Raw genomic sequence first — 22,771 nt, 5'->3', positions numbered from 1 at the left:
TAATTTAACGCAGCCATTTTTCTGAAGGGCCTGTAAGTGTAGGTATATAGGTAGTATGTGTAAGCAAATGTCTTAGGCTGCAATACGGTATCAATTCAAGTGTGTTTACAGCACCTTTGCCTTTCGAAATCTAGCAGAACAGAATCCACAGGCCCTTCAAAGTATAGGACAACTAAACTTACTAAGTTAAAGGTCATACGTTCATATCACAGTAGTATGCATATATACGAATCAAAAAAGGTCCATCTTGCACATTTCATTCATACTGATAGAGCATTAAGGAAATAGAAAATTAACTTGAAAATAGGTTGAAAGGCTAAAAGGGGCAAACATCCTGAAACACTCAAGGTCCAACAATTGACTACTGCAATAAAATTAAACATTAATATGGAAAGTAAAATGCAGAATGTCAGCTATTCTTTTAGATAATTTTTTTTTTTAAGTAGAAAAATATTTGCAGAGACCTTTCAAATGTAATTTTGATAGAGTGTCCAGGTTCAGCTTCAATCACCCATTCACAATTCAGAGAGTCTTTATAGTATCCTGGCCATCCTGGTGAGAGAATCAATCCACTGGGAGCTGAAAAATGGCCACCGCATGGAGCTGAAAAATAAAATCAGAGAACAAGTAAATACAAAAATTTTAGAACAAGTTGCAGAAAATATTTTTAGTACTAACTGTATTTCTAAAATTAATTTTTGCATGTACACATTAAATGCTATTTAATATTGTTTTTGAAAGTAAAATTTCATCCAGTCATTCTATTATTGAATGATTATTTTCCCTAAAAAAAGTAATTTACTTTTTGAAATATGGCTTAGTTACACACTCAGCATGTCAGATAAATTCAAGTCTCCCAATTATATCCCTTAAATACATTCTTGTGTCTCCATCATTTTCAAAACTTGAAAAAAATATAAGCTGTTAGTTTTAGTTTCTCTGTCTTTCATTTTCTGATTTATGTATCAAATACTGTTAATTCATGCTATACAGTGTCTAAAGCTTTGATCTTCCTTTTACCAGAGTCCCTATTACAATTTTAGGTCTTCATTCATTCAGTCTCTTCCCTGATTTCCCATCTGCTAATTTCTCTCTTGCTTCAATCCAGCTGTCAGAATGTCCTTCAATTTACAGTTTCATCATACCATTTGCTTTCCTAGACAGGTACCTTAATCTCTTCTCCCTTTAACATCAGATTCAACTCAGCTTATCATTTCAAGAATTTAATCTTCTGCTTTCCCCAAACTCATACACAATTGAAACCACAATGATAGCATTTTAATCCCAGTAGGTACTGATAAGATAATTTAGTGTAAGTACCTCATTTTGAATAGAAATAAACCAAGTTGAAAGAACAACTTGTCAAAGTTCACAAGACCTGAAAGCCTCAAAAGTACTTTCAAGTCAGTTTTTACAAAATAGGACCTCAAAACCAGTGTTCTCCCATTATTTCCAATATTGGTAAATGAAACCACCATCCATGGATTTGCATAGCCCAGGAAGTTAGAAGTAGTCATCTTTCATAGTTCCATTATCCTTACTATTTACTACAATATCCAACCCATTCTCAAGCCCAGTCTTGTTTCTCTATCTCTATAGCTACCAGATTAAATTACCATAATTTCATCTCTGGTATAAACCCTCCTAACTGACCCTCTTAATTGGTCTCTCCTCATCCATGCTAACTATCCTCCACACTATGGCCAGAGTAATTGTTTAAACCTCAAACACTTTTAAATGGCATTTTTCTGTGTTGACCAACAAGGCCCTGAATGATCTAGCTATTGCCTTACACTCTAGCCTGTACTCCAAACTTCTCCCCTTCACTCTGCAGCCCAGCTACATTAGCCTGTTCTATACCTTAAGGAGGTATACAAAGTGTGTGTGGGGGGCGGGGGGGGATGAAGCAAAGAGTATTTGAATTATTGAAAATTATTTGGAAAGAAAAATAGTCATATGTATACTATATCGGCTTTTCAACACATTAGATAGAGACCCTTCCCAATGACTTACCATGTTATATTTTTATTTTCTTTAATTCTTTCCATTTAAAGTCTATCTCATGTGTTTATATTTTTGTCATTGTTGTTTACTTGTTTCTTTCAGTTTTACCTTACAGAATTTCTAAAACATATTGTTCTAGACACAATTTTTACACTTTTTCATTCTTTAAGTAATTTGATATAACCCAAATAAAATAGGAAATATTTAATAAATTGGCCTAGGAATCAACCATTACTACAAAGTGTCCATTTGAGAAAAATATTTTCTGTGAAATTGCCAAAATTTGTTACTTGTATGAGAAAGAACTTTCATATAAAACTAAATTTTCTTCCTTGGTAGAATTTGATTTTGTTTCTTAAAAAGCTTTCAGAGGAGACCATTTTGATGAGGATTATTTACTCTTCCTTGCTATGATGACTCATAATTAGGTTTCCTGTAGGGTTATTATGTATTTCAAAAATAAAATTATGTGCATAACAGTCATTTAAATTACCATATTTTAAAAGACAGAGTAAAGTATTTTGGTGAGAGAAGGTCCCGGAAATATAGAAAAATCCCTAATATGTTATCAACTCAAATTGTTCTAGGAAAGCATCTGTGCACTTCAGTCTAATCATGATTGAAAGAGGTAATCAGTCATAAAATTAGCAATTGAGTAATGGGCCATTAAAGATTAAAAAGTAGAGTACCCAGAAGCATTTCAGCTGGTCCCTCAGTCCAACATGTTGGAGAGGCAGAATTAGGAAGGAGCTTTAAAGGAAAGGAGTAGCATAAAGATGCAGTGACTGTTTGTTTCCTGAAAGGACTTTCCCAAATAGTGACCCTGCTACAAAGTGAGTCTTCTCCTAATTAACATACGACATTCTGAACTGGCTTCTTTCTCTCACACATAGGGTTGGAACTTCACAAAATTATTATCCCAAAAGTATGGAGACAGCTTCCCCAAGAGAGTGTGACACCTAAGCAAAGAGACAGATGCTAAGTGCAGATCAGTCAAGAAAAGCCTCACGACCACAGTGACTAGCAGCCACATGGCAGGAAGATGTTCACATAGAAAAGCCATGGTGGAGCAACAGCAGCAGAGCATGGAGGGGACAAAGTGCAGGACAAAATAAGCGGAGACCAAGGGTAAAGAAAACGTTCAAGAGAAAAAGGAAACAGAAAAAGCTTTGGAAAGCTAAAAGAACTAATAGTAATAAAAATAACAAAGATTTGAATTTGTAAAGAGAACCTTAACTATAACATGAATAACAATACAAACAGAAAGGCAATAAAGTTAGTTGCCCAAACCTTACAATTTTGCCACATCCATGTACTGCTTATATAATTAATGATTTTCTTTAAATAGACTTACTTTTAATTTAAATGATTTCTTTAAACTTGCCCTAAGAAAAATATCTGTAAAATCATTGCTTTTATGTATTAGTTATATTTTTCCATAATGCCTGAAAATAAATATGTACCTATTGAAATTTAAGAAATGCTTATATATTTAACACCTAAAAGCTTGTGTACCTCCAAGTATAAACATGCTGCAGTTTAAGAAAGACTTCTGTAAAAGACAGTATCTTGACTGAACAAAGGAAACTTGGAACATATGGAAAACAGAAAGGAGATCAAGATACAGGGATTTATTTTCAAGTCCTATTCACTCATTCATCATTTATTAATTCATATTTCAGTCATTCAGCAAACAATTGTGTGTCAAGTATGCGCCCACGTGGTATTTGTACTACTTCTAACATTTATCAAATGTTTCCTAGGTGCCAGATACTATATAAGAAGTCCTTTGTATTATTTTATGTAATACTCAAAATAATCCAACCACATATGTAGATAAGAACATTGATGTGCAGAGAATTTAAATAATTTGCACATCAGCTAGCAAGGATTTGAACAGAGGTAATTTGACTCTAGAAACTTCTTTGCAAATGTAATTAAGATATTCTTTTTCTTTTTATCACACTGCCCATGTGCAAAACACAGAAACATAAACATAAAAGGTAATAATGTCATAAATTATATAAGAAAGATCTGTCCATGGGACACGGGGTCTGGAAGAGGACAGGAATTAAGGCTTCACAGAAGAGATTCTATTTAATTTGAGTCTTCAAGGATGAGTCAGAATTCACCAGGAGAAAAAGAGAGAGAGGATATTGTAAATGGAAGAAACAGCATGTGCTTAAGAGTAGAAGGCTGAATTAGCATGTTTTTGAATAATGCCAGTTACCTTTTTTAGGGAACCAAGAAGTGATGAGAGATGAAGGAAGAAGAGTAGAAAAGGACCTAATGGGACTTCCCTGGTGGTCCAGTTGTTAAGAATCCATGCTTCCGCTGCGGAGGGCATGGGTTCAATCCCTGGTCAGGGAACTAGGATCCCACATGCCATGCAGTGCGGCCAAAAAAAAAAAAAAAAAAAAAAGGACCTGATATGATGCTATATTAAGGAAAGTGAACCATAGACAAATGAAAGATTGTAGACAAGGGGTGGGATAGGGAGGGTGGGAGGGAGACGCAAGAGGGAGGGGATATGGGGATATATGCATACGTATAGCTGATTCACTTTGTGATACAGCAGAAACTAACACACCGTTGTAAAGCAATTATACTCCAATAAAGATGTTAAAAAAAATTGTAGACAAAGACTACATAAACATATATAGACAAATAATACAATTTCCATTTAAATGAAAGTTACAGGTACAATGAACTAGAAGCAGAGTACCTGGAGTTGATGAGATCAATTAGGAGACTGTCACAATTATCTCGGAAGGTATAATCAGATTCTGATATATGGTGGTAACAGGAAATGGCTAAATATGGAGATATTTAGGAGACAGACTCAAAAGCATTTATTGATTACATGCAATGAGTGAGCAAGATGAAGGAGTCTAAATTGGTCATTGGGCCTCTGGCATGTACAACATTATGGAAGATAATTCCATTCACCAAAATAGGAAACACAAAACAGGAAGGAATTTTATGTGGAAAGATAATGAGATTCAGTGTTGAGGCTAAAAGGTCTGTGAAATATCACAAGAAACAACAGAAAATAGAATCTGGAGCTCTTAGTTATATTACGTGTCATTTTTAACATAGGCTGATGTTAAGGCTTCAATATAAGTGAAAGATTAAGGTGAATACTTAGAGAAGAAAATAAAAGAGGTTTAAGATGTAACCTTTGAAAAAATATTTTAATTTAATACAATTTAAGTAGGTACTGACCATTATGCATTATAATACAACAATGGGGCAAGGCTGGGATGGACTATTTCTGTTTGGGTCTTCCTCTCTCCTAACTGTGTGTGAATTCAGATGATTGTAGCTGGTAAAATAAATAAATACCTAAATTTTAGTAGCTTAACACAGAAGTTTATTTTTCACTTGACCAAAATGGCCTTCATCTTGACTAAACTCTAGACAGCCTTCTTCAAGACTCTCAACTCGTCACCCAACTTCCTCCATCACTTTACCACTAGCTCATCTCAGCCCTTAAAAACCTTCCCTCAGTGCATTTGAATTCAATCACTCCTCCTTATTGCAAAAGTCTTTAATAAAATCTTCCTTGCCTGTTTAACTCTGGTGAAATTTTTCTTCAATACACTCATGTAACAGTACAATGAAGTGTGCCTATCAGCAAAACAGCCATCTTCCTTCTAGTCTCTTAACACCCAGGATGACAAAGCCTCAGCCATTTTCAGCAGGCGATTTTCTAGATTGCCATGGGAGTCATTTCCATTTTAGCTGGCAGGAAAGGAAACAGAGCATAGAGGACCACTCTGTGTATGCTTTTTATGGACCACAGCTTGGACATTATTTACATTACTTCCACTTACTCACTTGGCCGTACCTAACTTCAAAGGAGGCTGTGAAATGAAGTCGCTCAGCTGGGTAGCTATTTCCTACCTACAACTCTGTATACTGAATGGGGTAACAGCTTAAAGGTAAACAGCTGGCCATTTCTGCTATACCAACTAAGACAGTCATAATGCTTTCCAGTTTGGAGTATGCTTTTATATACATTTCTTAACTTAATTACTTTAATAAGCTTGTAGCATAAAAATGCTTGTTTCTTTCTTACGGCAGTTTTGCAGGTAAGGAAAAACATCATCAAACATATGACTTGATGAGAAACACAGATCTGGGTAGTAGCAGAGGTGAGATTCAAATTCAAATCTTCAAATTCTAAGTTAGAAACTACTTCCATGATAGATGTATTGGATTAATTTTCCAAGAGAGATATTTATTTAAGCATATCTATTCTCCTTAAAATAGGTTTAATGAAGACAGAAATGGATAGTTAGGAAGATAGAATATTCAACCCAAAGTTTTTAATGTAAATTTGAGATTCTAACCATACAATTTTAAGTGCTTCCCTGACATTAATTTATTTATTATTCATGTATTTATTAATTCAAAAAATTATTTAGCTTTTGATGTATATAAGATACTATGCCAGGTGATGAAATTTTTAAAAAAATCTATATGACACTATATTTGTCCTCAGGAGACACACAGTTTCTACAAGGAAGACAGACAGCTAACATGAAGAATAAATATATGCTTGAGCCAGATAGGCTGGAAATGTAGGGGAGAGACAGGTGACATCCCAAGGGCATTAAGAAAGAGTTCTTGAAGGAGATTTTGTCAGAGGTGAGTTTGATTAAAAAAAAAAAAAAAAAAAGAATAGAAGATAGGGGTAGAGGGACAGAAAGAGCAGAGAAAGAATAAAGTGAGAAATACCGAAACCAAGCAGTACACTGTGGCGCCCTCCCGGGTACAAAAGCTTCTTCATACACCCAATTCCTTGTTTGTAGGAAAATAGCTTCAGCCTCCTAGACTTTCCCTGAGTTCCAAAGGGCAGATTCAAAGAGTTATTATTCTGGGAAGTGAGGAGATGGAGACACAAGGGAAAAGCAGTCAAGAAACAATAGTGCAGCAATAAAGCATGGTCCTGGTTCCTCCCCAAGTGGTATACATATCAATACATCTTTGAGTTCTTCTACAGGAACTAAGGCCCCCTCCCAGGTGGAGGATGGTAACCAGGCTGAGCACAAGATTCCTGGAATACCATCCTGTTACCTCACCACCAACCAATCAGAAGAAAGTCACACACCCTGCAGCTCTCACTCCAAATTTTGCCTTTAAAAACTCTTCCCTGAAAACCATCAGGTAGTTGGGGGTCTTTTGAGCATGAGCTGCCCATTCTCCTTGCTTGGCCTTACGATAAACCTTTCTCTGTTCCAAACTCTGACTTTTCGGTTTGTTTGGCCTCGCTCTGCATTGGGCACACAAACTTAGGTTTGACAACAATACTAATGTATGAGGGAAAGTCAAGTAGTTTTTTGTTTCTGAAGCTTATAGTTAGTGGAAAATGAGGAGAGGAACTTTTGGTTTCATGCAGTGGTTACTTTCAAACATTTGTGGATACCTAGAAGTGAGTTTAGATTAAAAACTTGTTAAAATGCAGATTCCCAGAATGCACTTCTAGTAATTATAATGTAGGACCCAGAGGGCATTGTTAACAAAACCCTCACTCCACTCCAATCCCTCAGGTCATTTTATAGCTCTTGGCCCACAGACCAAGCTGACAAAATCTAAGAGGATATGGCTAGTCTGTAGCTCCAAGATGCTGCTGGATAATCACTCAGGTTCCTGGGATAAAGAGGTAATTTCCATCTGTTAGTGAAATACAGATTGTTGCCTCTAACTTCTCCCCATTTTAAATAATGAAAACAAAGCATAAATGGTAAAGTAGAAATAGTTCATTTATCCTGTTTCATTTTTCTAAGGCCTGAAGAAAGTCTGTTATAAATAATTTTCATTGGAGTGATGACTCATTTCTGTGTTACTTTGAGTAGAATTGAAACCATGCACCTCAGATTGGGACTTGAACCCACATGCTGGGACTCAAACCCAGCCAAAAGCCTGACTGGGACTTGAACCCATGCATCCGAGACTCAAAGCTGGCCAAAACCCTGATTGGGACTTGAACCCACGTAGCTGGGACTTGAACCCGGCCAAAACCCACAGTCTTCCAACCGAGATCACACACTTGGTTTCAGGACTTAATGAAGCTCAGGTTCTTGATGTCTCATCATAGAAAGAATTCAGTGAGAGACAAAGTGATAGGTAAGAAATGGATTTATTTAGAGAGAAACACACTCCACAGACAGAGTGTGGGCCATCTCAGAAGGTGAGAAAGGCACCAGGGTATGGGGTTGTCAGTTTTTATAGGGGTGGGTAATTTCATAAGCTAATGAGTGGGAGGAGTATTCCAGCTATTTCAGGAAGGGGTGGGGATTTCCAGGAATTGGGCCACCGCCCACTTTTTGACCCTTATGGTTGGCCTTGGAACTGTCATGGTGCCTGTGGGTGTGTCATTTAGCTTGCTGATTTGTTACAGTGAGTGTATACTGAGGCTCAAGGTCTAGTGGAAGTTGACTTGTCAGCCATCTTGTACCCATTTGGTCCTAATCAGTTTATGTCATGTCCTTGGGCTATGTCATTCTTTCAAAGGTTGTGCCCTGCCCCCTTCCCTCCTGCTTCAGAATGGACAAATTCAAAATACCCCGTATGCTTTAAGATCTGTATGAAGAGTCAGAAGTGTTTCAGACTGTATTCAGCTAAAATTCTTTTGAATAAAAATGCTTCAGAATTTTGGTGCTCTTTCATCTGAGAAGTGGCACTTAGGTGCTCAGAAGGGAATTGAGGACTGGAAGAACAGCTAGGTTTTGATCTTGGGGATTATAAACAATGAGGGTTCCATTTCTTTCCTTTTTTTTTTTTTTAATTTTTAATTTTTAAACTTGCTTTATGGTTGGTTATAGGTGTGGTAAGTAATCACCTGCTCTGCCTAACCTCAGCACAGTGGATGATGTTTCAAAGAAAATTATGGGAAACAAGTTGCATCTCTATCTTGGATAAAAAGAGAAAGTCAGAAACATAGGAATTAAAGTGCCAGGAATGCAGACAAGCAATCACAGCTCTGAACCTCTTTCCATTTCTATAACCCCTTCTACCCTTCCCCTACCCAGCTCCACAGAAATTAGGAGCAAAACCCTGCAGATTGCTATTAAATTAGTTTTCCCTATGGTAGTCCTCTAGGAATTTACTACTACCTTAATATGTAACTAAAAGAGGAGTCTATTATTAGATATGAATAGGTATATGTGTGTGAACACACATTCTATGAGAACCACAATATATTCTGCTCTATGCATCAGACTGTTACTGTAATTGCTCCCTCAAACAAACTCCCTCCAGAGAGTGCAACATCTGTGAATGAGAAGGATTTCCTTCCCTTTGAGGCTAACTGAGATTCAAGAGAAAATCCCTTATCCTCAAAGGGGAAGTTCATTGGCATGCAAGTCCAGCCTTGCTGTCAAACAGTTCTCCAGGGACCCTAGTCCCATCCTATTGACTCAAGGAATTCTCTAAGATATCCCATTGCAGTAGAAAGGAACTTAAGCCATAGTTATTCAGGGAGTTCTCTACTGAGGGATAGGAAGTTCTTGCTTGAGTAGGCATTTTATGGAATATTCTGAAATCGGTGTAATGAAAACAGAAATTGGTTTCTTTCTTTCTTTCTTTTTCTTTCTCTCTCTCTCTCTTTCCTCCCTCCCTGCCCCCTCCCTCCCTCCCTCCGCCCTCCCTCCCTCCCTTCCTTCCTTCCTTTCCTTCTAAATTACTGCCTTCAAACATGCACTGACAAATCTCCCTCTCCTTAAAGAAGTGTTGGGCACATCCTCTAAAATTCTCATCACTTACAGTATTAAAAAACTTGGTCCAATCCAATTTAAAATTCTGTCTTATTTCCTCCACCTACCCACCCAAGGTGCATCTTTGAGCACCTTGGAGGATGGGGAGAAGGGTGCTGATGGAGGACCAGCACTTGGTGATTCATTCCTCCATTCGCTTCAGCAGTTGGAGCAGAGAAGATGCTGTATCCTTTCTCAGTACATCCCCTTCCTCTTCCCTTTAGGTCCTTTTTCCTGTGGTGTGTTAGGGCTAAAATGAGGAAAAGTTGCTGTCATAGTCCTTTCCTGACTGTTGCTGTTTCCTCACTAACTCTAACTGGTCCCTGAGATTTTCTATTTGTCAGATATGGAAAATGTTTTGTTTTTTCCATAAGGATAATAAATGAGTTCTTTGTAAAGGCCAAGAATTAGAAGGGTGGCTTCTCACTTCTATCAGGAAATTTCCTGACAGAAGAGAAGATCAACCTTTTCCAGTTACCTCCCTGCTTTCACCCCTGACAGTACATCCTATGGTCTCTGGTTGTTGAGTTTCTTTTACCTAGTGGCCAAGCCAGGGTACCTTCTTTGGTATTCATTTGATGCAGAGGAAGCTCACATCATCGACTTGCCAAATGATTTCAACTAGCCAGCTTTCCCTCTTTTTAATCTGCCAGTTTTTACCAATTTTCTTTCTCTTGTTCATTCAGCATAGAAGGCAGATCAGCAAGTACACTGTATAATCAGATATCCACCTGGCGATTCTAGTTCCTCTTTTTCACAGGCAACTGCATTCCCTTATGAGGGATTCTTTTGGAGTCCTTCCCCTTATCTTGGCTTGAAGAGAAGGAGACTAGCATCCTCCTTCCTATGGGGAGATAAAGGAAAAGCTGAACAACTTTTGACTCCAACAGTTTAGGTAGGTATTTAGGTAGGTAGGTAGGTAGATAGATATAGATCTCGATTTCCCTCTTTTCTTTTGCTGCTTATATAAACTGGGAGTGGGATAGCTGAGGTTATGATTGAGAGAAATGAGTCAGTTAGAACCCACTTAATAAGCCACAAAAGAGGTATCTGAACCTCAATTTTTTATGGACAGGGATACTGCAACATTTTCCTCCTTAGCTGGTAGCCTATAAGTTGTCATTCCCAAAGTAACAGGAAATTTTGCCTGTATACCTTGTTAGTCATGCATTTTGCTTTCACTGTTCTTCTTCTCAGGGAGGCTACAATGATAACAATATTAGAAATTATTATGAATCTTCACAAGGAAGGAACAACTTTCTTTCAGTTAGTCTTAACTCAGCATCTTAATTAAATCAACCACTTTGAGCCAATAGCATTCATCCGAGTCTTCCAATGTATTTTATTAAATATAATCCTCTTTATCTACAAAGCAGTTCACTGAATGTATTACATCCTAATTATATTCAAGAACATGACCATGTAATCCAGAAGGCCAATATTCTATTTCCATTTTTGTTGAGGGGATTGCTTTAGATCAAAGAGGGCATTGCTAGCTACAGTGAAAATGGCATGGGAGACAAAGAGCCAGGTAAAAAGGAGGAGAGAAGCAATAGTATATACGTATCAGGGCCTTCTGAGTCCCATAAGAGAAATAACTATGAAGAAACTAAGTGGTGGGCACAGGTAAACTGAATAACAAACCGTTTCTATAGAACTGAATAGGAGCAAGGTCAGAAGCAATGAGACCAGTTAAAAGACTGTTGCAGTAATCTAGGCCAGAGATGATGGTTGCTGGGACCAGGATGTCAGCAGTTAAGGAAGTAAGAAGTAGATGGGTTTTGAATATAGGAATTCAAGATAGAGCTAACAGATTTTTCTGATGGATTGCATATAGTTGTGATAGAAAGAAAGGAGGAATTACTCCCAAGAGTTTTCGCCTGAATTATTGGAAGAATGGAGTGCTACTGATGATGATGGAGAAAGTCTGTGACAGTATCAGGTTTGGAGTGACCGGGGGAATCTGATCAGTTTTGGACAGGCTAAGTTTGAGATGCCTATTAAACATCTAAGTGGAGATATTGAGGAGGAAGTTGAATAGATGAGTCTGGACTTCAGGACAGAGAATTAGAAGAATGTAAATTTGAGAGCCATCAACACATAGGTGTTATTTAAAGCTGGAGACTGGATGAAAAGTATGAATAGAGTGAGTGGAAATAGGAGAAAATATTCAAGATCTAGCTCTGGAATACATACAAACAGAGATCACAGAAATGAAGAGAAACCAGGAAGAGAGACTAAAATGATCCTGAGTAGTATATTTATTAAAATGAAATTTAATAAAATATACAATTTTTAGATTAGTCCAACATTTTTCATGAACAGTTAAATAATTTTATAACTTTATTAAGGAACATTTGATTTTAAAATGTAAATGGCATGTATTTCAGATTTTATAAAGAAATAATGAATACATTTTAACCCAACTCTAATTTTTGGTCTGCAAATAAATCCTTCTCATCCTTCAGTCTACATGAGTATAATTAGGTAGCATTTTTTTTATAATGACATTCACCAATGAATAATAAATCCTCATAACCAGGAACAGTTTCCTTATATGACTGCAACAGAGACAGAAAATAATTTATGTCCAATTGTCCTGCTTTTTAAAACAGAAAACTCTAGATGACAGTGCTCACTGCTTGTGAGATAGCCTGTTTTATTCAGCCCATGTAATTTATTTCTGTTACCGTCTTGCTCTTGTAAGCATTTGAGGTTATGACATTGGGCATTTGAATCTATTAGTGGACTCAGATCCACCAAAACCTCCATCTTATGGCAGTTGGCTTCACCAAACTAGAGGATATAAGTATCCAGATGAATTTGAGCTGAGTGCAAGTGTGGGAACAATATGTTCTGGATATGCAGTAAACCCATAGCTATATTTAAAAACAAGATAGCGAGGAAAAGGTACGAACAAAAGATAGGAGGACCAAGAGCACTTGTAAAAAGTTCATGACAGAGCAGACTTAAAGCCAATTTACCATATAACCATAGACTCGTTCCCCACTACAAAGGGTCTCGTGCATCTGATAAAATGAATCAAAACTGAGAAAAATAAGTTAATGATGGCTGTACTTAAGAAAGAAGGCCTCAGACAAAATAGACTTTAAACTATAAATGGTAAAAAGAGACAATGAAGACAGAAGGCCAAATAATGATGCTCAGATCACTTGAGGTATGGACAATAAGGCAGATATGTCTCAGTCCTTTGGAGCTGGCCCTTGGACAGGAAGAAAATAGGTGGGCAGAGACCAGTTGGTTTCCTAAAGCACTAAGGAAACCTCTCTGAGTGGGTCAAATATTATACCTTAAATGTTGCCTTCTATGTAGCAGTATTAGTCACAAGGGATATTCCAGTGACTAGAAATCCTATGGGATTTTACTGTGTGAGAAAAAGATTCCAGGATTTGTGGGTAAGGGCTGACTCTAGTTTGCATTGCTTGGTGCAGTAAAGAAAATTTAGTAGCCCACTAGTCCTTTGAGAAAAATGAGTAAAAGCACCATCTTACCTGTGTTTCAGGACATACACACACACACACACACACACACACACACACACACACAGGTGAAGGGAGAAATAAATCCAAATGTACTTAAGGTTGCCCCTTCCCTCCCTATTCCAAATTTCTTAGAACCAAGGCTGATAGAAGCAACTTTGAAGGATACACATGGGTGAGCCTGGCAATGCCCTCAGAGGTCCCTGAAAGGAATTCTGATCACATAAAAAGAAAGAAAACGAGTGAAGAAAGAAGGAATTCCAAGGGGAAAGATTCTTATAAGAAAACTGCACTTCCCGAGGGCTGAATTTACAGAGGACGCTCACAAGGTGCCCAATAGCTTCACAGCTTGGGCTGTGTGAAGAATAAATGAATGTGAGGGGACTACAGCAGAAGAGAAGGAGAGTGTTTATGCAGTTGCTATGAGTGGGAAGCTTTGGTGGAGAAAGAGGAAGAAGATTTTTTAGGAAGATTTCTAGGTAGAAAATCATGAAAATCCCTGTGTCAGCCCATTAAAGGAGACCTATGATAACCATTCACACTATTCTTCATGGTTTTAGGATGGGTCTTTGAAGTCACCATGCAGGGACTGGCCCTAGATAGAGCCAGTTATACTCAGGCTACTGTCTAGGTGTGGGTGAAAGAGTCATTGATTGTTACTAAATTGAGTTAGGCAGACAGTTTGTGGAATTCAAAGTGAATGGTTTCAATGCTAATTATAAAAATTAATGTACTTTGTTTTCAATTAGCAAAACTGAAAGATCACAAGACTTTATAAAGCATCAAATCTTTCTTCCTCATGAGGAAATTCGATCACCCCATTCTAAAGAAAAAGGTTCAAATTTTCACAAAGATAGCCTAAATCTATCCTTAACTAATGTATCAGTGTTGAACTTCAGGTCAATGAATAAAATGTATAACCCAATTCTGTTAACAATTGTATTTAAGCTATCCGAAATAAATCTAAGTTCAGCTATGGGATCACAGAACTGCAACATATGTGATTTCATTTCTCCCTTTTGGTTTGAAGAATCCTTATTCAAGGCCTATGGCAGACAAAAAGTTTCTTTTCACTTTTCTCAAAGATTTTCCACAGTATTGGGGTTGAAGACTGGTTGATGTGGGCGGATCACTAATTTGCCAATATGCCTGAACTTCTACACTGCTGTGACAGAGAGGAGTTGTGGGGAGAAGGCAATCTTTAATTGAGTTGGAGCCCCGGGTTTTCTTATCAAAACATTTTATAGTGACTTCCTTTGCTCTATAAATTCTGATTAAAACAAATTCTTTCTGTTTTCTAATTTTAACACACAGCAATCCATGCACATTAGCAATTTTTAACAATACATTTGATTTTGGAGTTTTTTGTGTGAAGAAAATAAAAGTAGAAAGTTATTTGTATTAATCAGAATACATAAACATGTACATATTTCACTATACAAAGTGTTTAAATGATGATAATAAAAAAGTTTTAGCTAAAATATTAAGCATATATTGGAAGCTGTGAGAGAGCCCCCAAAGAAAAACTATAATAAATAATAAGCAAAACTTTTCTGTCAAAATATGGAAGGTCTAAAGAACAAAGACTATAGGCAGAGAGAGCTTCCAGACATAATTCTTTGTGTAAGTGGGAGTGGCTATGTGGCAGCTTGGGGAATGGGGGAGGAAGTGGTGTGATTAAAAAAAAAAAGAAGGAAAAAAAAAAAAACTTAGGAAAAGAAAAACATAAGCTTTCCTCAGCTAGTCTCAGGCTCTTCTTATTAGTACCTAAGTAGAATTCAGGCAAAACTAAAGGAAATCTTTACAAACCTTAATTAGAGTCTTAGAAATGAAACCCACCAGAGTTAGTTATACAGGAGCTGAAATCAGTCTGCTTTATTGGGTGGAACCTGGCTCAAAACACAGCCTGGGATGTGGCAGGTAATCTGGCAAGTGCCACTGTACGATCGCTTCCAGCCCACTACCATTCTGCCTTCCCTGGCTCCAGCCTTATCCTTGGTGATGTTCCTACCTCGTGTTGGATCCAGAAATTGGCAGGTGAGCCAGCCAACTGCATGTAAATCCACTCACATATGAAGAAAAAAATATTCTTCTCCTTTGGGAACTTTATAAAGTTCTCTTTAGGATGTCTGAAGGGCCTACTAGCCTGTGCCAACTTAGTTCTGAATATTTTGTTTCACTTATTTTTAAAAGTTAAACACCATTCATTTTCATGGTGAAAAATCTCACTGAAATTGCTCTCTCAAATAAAGCAGCAATTCATCAAATGATTCGTTGATGTCAACCTCATTATTTTTACCACCCCACGCAGCTAGGCACCAAGCAGCTCCTAAACCAACACCCAAGTTAGGCAAGCGAGAATCCAACGAGATTCAATTATCTGGAGGTAGTCTCTGCCTGTCTACTGAAACTGTAAACAACTCCCAGTGCAGGGGAGGGAGAGGCTCAGGTCGTGTCACTTGCAAACTAAGGTGGCTTCCTGTTGCCACAGGATAATTTTTAATCTGCTTAGCACCCTTTACAAAGCATTTCATTCTTCAGAGGTCTCTGTATTCATCAAACCCTGTCCCTCTATCTTTCACTCCAGTCACATTGAACCAGGGCTATGCCTTCTGCCTGAAACAAACTTTTATCTCCTACTTTTCCTTCAAATACTAATGTAGGCTTTCCTGACTGATTCCCCAAGTCTAGGTCAGGAACTATGGTTAAAAGAATGAATGAGCTGCAGGGCAAAGTATGATGGAAAAAATTGAACACTACTTTCAATTTTCTCTTTTTATTTTAGTCCTGTATTGTGCAACTCCATTATGCTTTTTAAACATAATAGCATAGTCATAGCCATTGTCAAGGGAACCCCTACTAAGCCCATAATATTTGAGGTTTGGAAAAGAACAGTGAAGTCATCTAGTTCAGCCCCCTGATGTTACAAATGAGAAGGTGATTAGAAGAGGAGGGAGATGCTAATTGAAGAGGCTAAGAGGAAAACTTAATTGCATGGTCTGGATTACTTCATCATGAGATATTATGAAAATGTTCAATTCAATGAAACTCAACATTTATAAGTAATAGCTGTATTATTCAATTAAGTCTGTTATATATTAAATATTCTCAATTTACCAGCTAGAAATTGAGAAAACAAAGGTTTTGGAAAGTATATATTAAATATTCTCAATTTACCAGCTAGAAATTGAGAAAACAAAGTTCCAATGTCAGTTTGGGCACAGCTAACAAGAATAATTGGGAAAGCAAGAAAAAGAAGAAACCACTTAAAATTGTCACCTAATCACTACATGGTGATCTACTAAAGGGTGTTTAATGGCTCTAGTTCATCTGTCTTAGTAAAAGTCCTTTTATATATTTTTTAATAAAATGTATATGTAACCTTAGAGTAGGAGAAAAATAGAATTCAGAATGTTACTTCCTACTGTGACAATTCTAAATAACACCCCCAACACTCTTACAGATTCTATATTGAAACGCTATATACTTGATATATTTTATCTTTAAGATGATCATCCTTCCTTCTTACCAATATAATTTGTGACTTTATGCGACTATGTATATTCAAAAATATATAGGTACTTCCAAACATTGTGTATGTATATATAGATATATAAAACACACATATATTTTGTCCTGAACTTTCTTGACTGCATTTTATTGGGCAAATCAAAATTGAAAAAAAAAAATGTTTAGTAAACTATGCCTACAAAAATTATACATTTTAAATGATGGGTGCTTTAGCATAAATTTATTTATTATGATTAATAATAGTTAATGCTTTTTTAAAAATAAATTCAATTTATACCATGAATAGTTAAAAGACCAAGAAAAATATGACTGGAAACTATAAAGTGTACTCAGCTGTAACTATGAAATATATTAAAGGTACTCTACGCATGCAACCAATATCTACTGTGTATTAATGTGTATCTTTTAATAAGAGCTCCTTTTAAAGGGAGCTTCTAAAAGATTTCTAAAAATTAAAATAATAAAAATTAAAAAATAAATATTAAAAGTATAATTTAACTACATAGTATATGTCTAAAGTATAATGCTAAATGATATTTTAAGATTACAAGAGTCCTGGTAGAACAATGAATTTCCTGTTACGGTTTCTAGTGCACAGTTATGATGGAATTGTATTTTTCACTGACCATTGTGCTTACCTCCACATCTTGGAATTGGTCCACTCCACATCACTTTTCCATCCACAAGAATACACGTAATTGTTTCTGTTCCCTGGGTTTTAATAAATCCTTCTTCGCAAATAACTGAAATCGAACTTCCTAATTGAAAGTTGTCCCCAAACCGCCTTGCATTGATTGGTATTCCAGGATCAGGACACTCATTATGTCCAAATGCTTGAGAACAGCAAAAAAAGAGAAAAACACACAAACTAGCAGTATGAGACAGACCCTTGTGTATTGGGGATGAGAAAAAATGATTATTAAAATGGTTATGCTCATTTCTAGAAAAGCCTTTATTTAAAAAAAAAAAAAAATAGAGAGGCTCTCCTCTGACTATATCTGTTTCTCTCTGATGTGTAATGGATGTGGTTGTTTTAAAATGTGAACTACACTCTACAATTACAAAATTTCAAAATAGAATTGTTTCTGCTTATTTCTTGAAATCATTTGCCTTATCTAAGCAAAAATATCCAGTATAAGCTGGACAGAATTCCAATTAATGTGAATACAGAGCAGGTTGATACAGAGTAGGTTGACTATGTCCCTTTGAAAACTTTTCTTGTGATTCGTTGTTTGGAACGAAGAGATCATCTCACAGTGAGTATTAAAGTGAAATGTTTCAATCTAGTTATGAAAGTCTTACAATTTCTCTATAATTTTCCATATATCATTTACTCTTTACCATCTAGGAAAAGGGAAAAGAGCTGATTCTTTTGCAAACACCATGTTCTAGGCACTGTGATAGGAGCTTTAGATATACTGTCACCTCACTTAACATTTAGAATAGCCTGATGAGCAAAGTATAGCCATTTACTCTAAAGAGTAATGTGAGATTCAGAAAAAGTTAAGTAGCTTGCCTCAGATCATAGAGACAGTATTGAAATGGATTCCCTGGTCGGGCTTTAAATTTTTTCTTCACAACATATATTTTTTAATATTTATTTATTTATTCATTTTTATTTATTTATTTATTTATTTTGGCTGCGCCTGGTCACGGGATCTTTGTTGCAGCATGTGGATTCCTAGTTGCAGCATGCATGTGGGATCTAGTCCCCCGACCAGGGATCGAACCCGGGCCCCCTGCATGGGGAGCACAGGGTCTTACCCACTGGACCACCAGGGAAGTCCCTCTCCACAACATATTGTATCTTGGATTATTTGTCTCATGTCTCTCAAGAGAATGTGAGTTCTTTAGTTCAGGGTCACTATCTTATTTTACCTTGTATCTCCCAGGATGCATATTTAGCCCCATCCCAGCAAGTAGCAGAAGTGTAAGGACAATGTGCTTACTTAAATTTCTCATAGATTATAGATTGCATGAGCCCTATAAATTTGCATTATAAATGTTTAAATTAGTATAATATAAATGGAAGAATATTTAAAGTAGCAAAGTCTAAATATGTAAAACATATTTTAAGGGGTATTTACAATTTAATATTATATACATACTGCATGGGTACATGCAGTTATTTTAAATTTTTTCACTAAATCATCACTGTGATATTGTTCATAAATTATATAATTGTATTATCCAGTCTCCTCATTTTTAAGTGAAACAGTATAAAATAATATTAAGGTAAATTCTAAATTATATAAAATCGATTTTGTAGGTACACTTATTTCTAATTATTGTTTTCTGTTGTGCTTTTAAAAAGCTCAATATCGATTAAGCCTGGTTGCTCCTATATATAATGCCTGCTGGATAATTTTTCAGAAAAAAACATTCAGTAGGGAGCACTGAATATAAGAATTTGAATACAATGGTTTAAATTATTTACTAGAGAAACAGAACAAGGAACAAGAGGCATATTTCCATAATACCTTCAAGATACCATAAATACTAAAGTTAAAAATATTATGCATTTAAGGGAATTCCCTGGTGGTCCAGTGGTTAGGACTTGGTGGAGTCTGGGGTTCAATCCCTGGTTGCAGAACTAAGATCCCGCAAGCTGTGAGGCAAGAAAAGAAAAAAAAAAAAAAAAATATATATATATATATATATATATATGCGTTTAAGACAACATAAAAACTGTAAATAGATCAATGTATATGTGTCTATATTTATACATATATATGAAATATTTTAAAAGGGACTTACAGATAAAGCAACCATTTTATACAGCATGTCTCTCTGACACATGTCACAGCTAATTCAACTTTAATGATGTGCAATTACATGTTGACAACTTATTAGTGACAATATTCACTAAGAGTGTCACTTTGAAAAGACAATAACTGCATTTTGTTATTAACTGACAAAGCTCAGCACTGAACAGTCTGGGGCAAGGGTGAGGGTGAAGGGGGTGCAGTGCTTTTTTAAAGAGCAGGAAATTAAATCCTATTATAATGTGACACTTAAATAACTCATCAAGTTGGTCAGAATCTGACAGAGTGTGGTAGCTTTGAAGAAAACAATAAAAATCACTAGCATTTTACAGCTTCAGGTAAAACATGTGCACACGGAAGCATTAGTATGTAAGTTTGTTAACTTACTAAGGTATTTTCTCATTTATGTGATTCATCTTTTTGCTATATTTACATGTTATTTTCAGAAAAATAATATTCATCCTTTTGAAATACAAAAAATATGGGTGATAGACAATAGCTAAATAACCTCGAAGAATTCTTAAACCTAAAGCAATGTAATAAATACAATAATAGAATAAGAATTGACAAGGGAATACTTCAGAAGATACCTAAACAACAACTGTTAATGTTTATTGAGTATTTATTAGGTATATATGCTGAATTATTTACATGCATCACCCTATTTGCTCTGATTAAATAAAATTCATATTTTATGGCAAGATGAAAATTTAAACATAAATTTTTTTCTCTGCCCTCTTGGGCTTCTTCCTTCCTCTTTAGTGTGTATTGTTCATCTGCATTAACCAGACCTCCTTAGTAGATAACATTCCTTCTTAATCTCATAAGGGATCACGATGACCCACTACTTGCTTTGGACGTGCAGATCTGGATTGTGTAAACTGTTAATAGGTCATTTGACTATAACCCTTTGTCTCAAAAACTTACATAACTGTGCTTTGACCTCTAACAGGTGGAACAGTCCTCAGAGCTTTCTGAAAGATTGTCTCCCAGGTTATAATCCACAGGTTAGCTTGGAAAAAAATGTTCATTTCTTTCTTAGATTGACCACTGATAATTTTTTTCATTGACAGCTCCTTACAAAAACCCAGTATGACTTTATGGATGAGAATACTGAGGCTCTGTTATTAAACCTAAAAGTGTAGCAAAGTCAAGATTTGAATTTGCACAGTTTGACCTTAGAGCTGATATTCACTAAGGTATTTTCCCCCCGTAGCATCTTTGCTAAGTCAGCTCAGTAACCTACTGCCCCAGAATTAGTGATTTCCTTCTCTGTGATACTTTGATAATTTTGTCTTTGGAATTATAACTCTGTGTTGTCATTATTTGTTTAAAATCCTCTACTGGTTTATGAATATCTTGAAGGAAGGATCTATCCCCCTTTTATGTTTGCATACCAATAACAGAGCAAAATATGTTATGTACAGTAGGTTTGAGATTATGCTTATAAGATTTAATAGAATAAGCTAATACATTGGTTGATATAATAATTATATTTGAAATATATCTCCTTAATATCAGGCCTCTCACAAAGAGAAATGACACAGTAAGCAGTAAAAATATGGTTAGAAATCAAGGGCTAAAAGACTGTCCCTGATACAAATTATGTATATGACTTATTCAAGTTTCCTATCTGTGGAACAAGAGAGCTGTTTTGTATGATTCCTTTCTAGCTCTAATGTGTAGAAATATGTTATATGGAAAAATTAAACTTACTGTTATAAGTGATGTTAAAGCCACGTCCTGACATTGAGTGGTCAGCTTGAAATTCCAATCGTAGTATATGACTATTACTAGTAAGATGAGAAGGCACCTCAGCCCCAGTAAAGGTTCCAAGAATTGGGGAGTCTGGAGAGTCTCCATCTTTAACAGCAAGGAAGTCAAACTGGGATTCCAGATCAAAGTCATTGAAAGAAAGGTGTATCCGACTCCCCGGATCAGAGATTATTGTCCAGATGCAATTTAAATTATTTCCATACCCTTCTGGATAATCAGGAGAAAGGACTGTTCCCATTGGTGCAGTAAAGTTAGAGAGGCAAGGAACTGTTAAAATAGGAAGATTATAAACAATAAATTTTCAAATTTATTACCTCAAATAATTCAAATTACCTCATTTTGCCATAGTCAACAATTATAATAATCAATTAGCAGTTTGAAAAAAATAATATTAAACAATATAATCTATCTTATAAAACAGAAAAAAACATGTTATTGTTTGCACATCATTAAGGAAGGCTACTAGTATTTTGAATTACTGTATGCTTAAATATGCACAAAAATATAATTGGAGTAATAACAGCAATTTATTTTGACATTTATCATGTCCATGTAAGAGTGCAGTGCAAAGTTTTAGTTTCTGTGCTTAAAAAAATATTGGAGAAGTATATAGACATTTCCAAAGAAAACAATAATGCTCACGAAATGACTGAAAACAAACACACACAAATATTATGTAGGTATTAACATAACTGGGATAATACAACCTGGAGAAAACTTGGAGTGAGGGCAGTAACTAGGTGAACTTCACTTCTACCATGGTCATGGGATGCTCTGATAGCTTATAACACAGATAAGGAGATGAATTAACACTTATGATAGCTGCCACTAGGGGCTAACGCTGGAAAAAGAACTAAATAAGAACTCCCATACCATACTAAGGTTAGTCTTTATTTCCCCTCAGATTTATTTTTTTAGCTTTTAAAAAATATGATTTAAAGGTTCACACAGAACATTTAGAAAGAAGAGGAAGGATTAAAAAAAAAGATCTATTACACAGAGGAAAAAAAGGTAATATATATATATTAGAAAACGTTTGGCCTCCACTCACTTTAAAAGTTCTCAGTACGTGTTTAAAAATGTTAAATATTTTTAAAATGTTAAATAATCAACATTTTCAATAAAGGAATATGTGTGTTTTGCAGCACAAATTAAAATTCAGATAAAATGCAGGTCTTGAAAACTGCTAAATTTTTTAAAAACCAGTTATATATTGAAGTAAAGTTTGTGCTAATGCCTTTGTAGGGAATAAAGGATTTCACAAATGAAAAGCATGATCATTATAAGTTGGATACAGATGAAAAGTCATATTTTAAAACAAGAAAATTATTTTTTACTTTCATGATTATGAGCTTATATGTTATCATTTGTAATCAAAACTAAATGCAAAATTTTCAACATTGCATTCACACCTGGTAAGCTGTATTTGTTGGTA

At 35.7% G+C, this 22,771-nt stretch overlaps 1 protein-coding gene across 1 annotated transcript in view; it reads right to left on the bottom strand.

Moving 5' to 3' along the window:
- The window catches only part of CSMD3 (CUB and Sushi multiple domains 3), a 1,171,706-nt gene that overhangs the window by 429,052 nt on the left and 719,883 nt on the right, over positions 1-22,771 (bottom strand). The window contains 3 exon segments of the mRNA XM_059902305.1: positions 465-603; positions 17,434-17,628; positions 21,277-21,603. Coding sequence (XP_059758288.1) covers positions 465-603; positions 17,434-17,628; positions 21,277-21,603 — 661 coding nt within the window.

The sequence above is a fragment of the Balaenoptera ricei genome, chromosome 17 (assembly GCF_028023285.1).
Source record: "Balaenoptera ricei isolate mBalRic1 chromosome 17, mBalRic1.hap2, whole genome shotgun sequence".
Classification (NCBI taxonomy): domain Eukaryota; kingdom Metazoa; phylum Chordata; class Mammalia; order Artiodactyla; family Balaenopteridae; genus Balaenoptera; species Balaenoptera ricei.
Note: the sequence above shows the minus strand (reverse complement) of the source record. Positions and strands in the feature narration are given on the sequence as shown.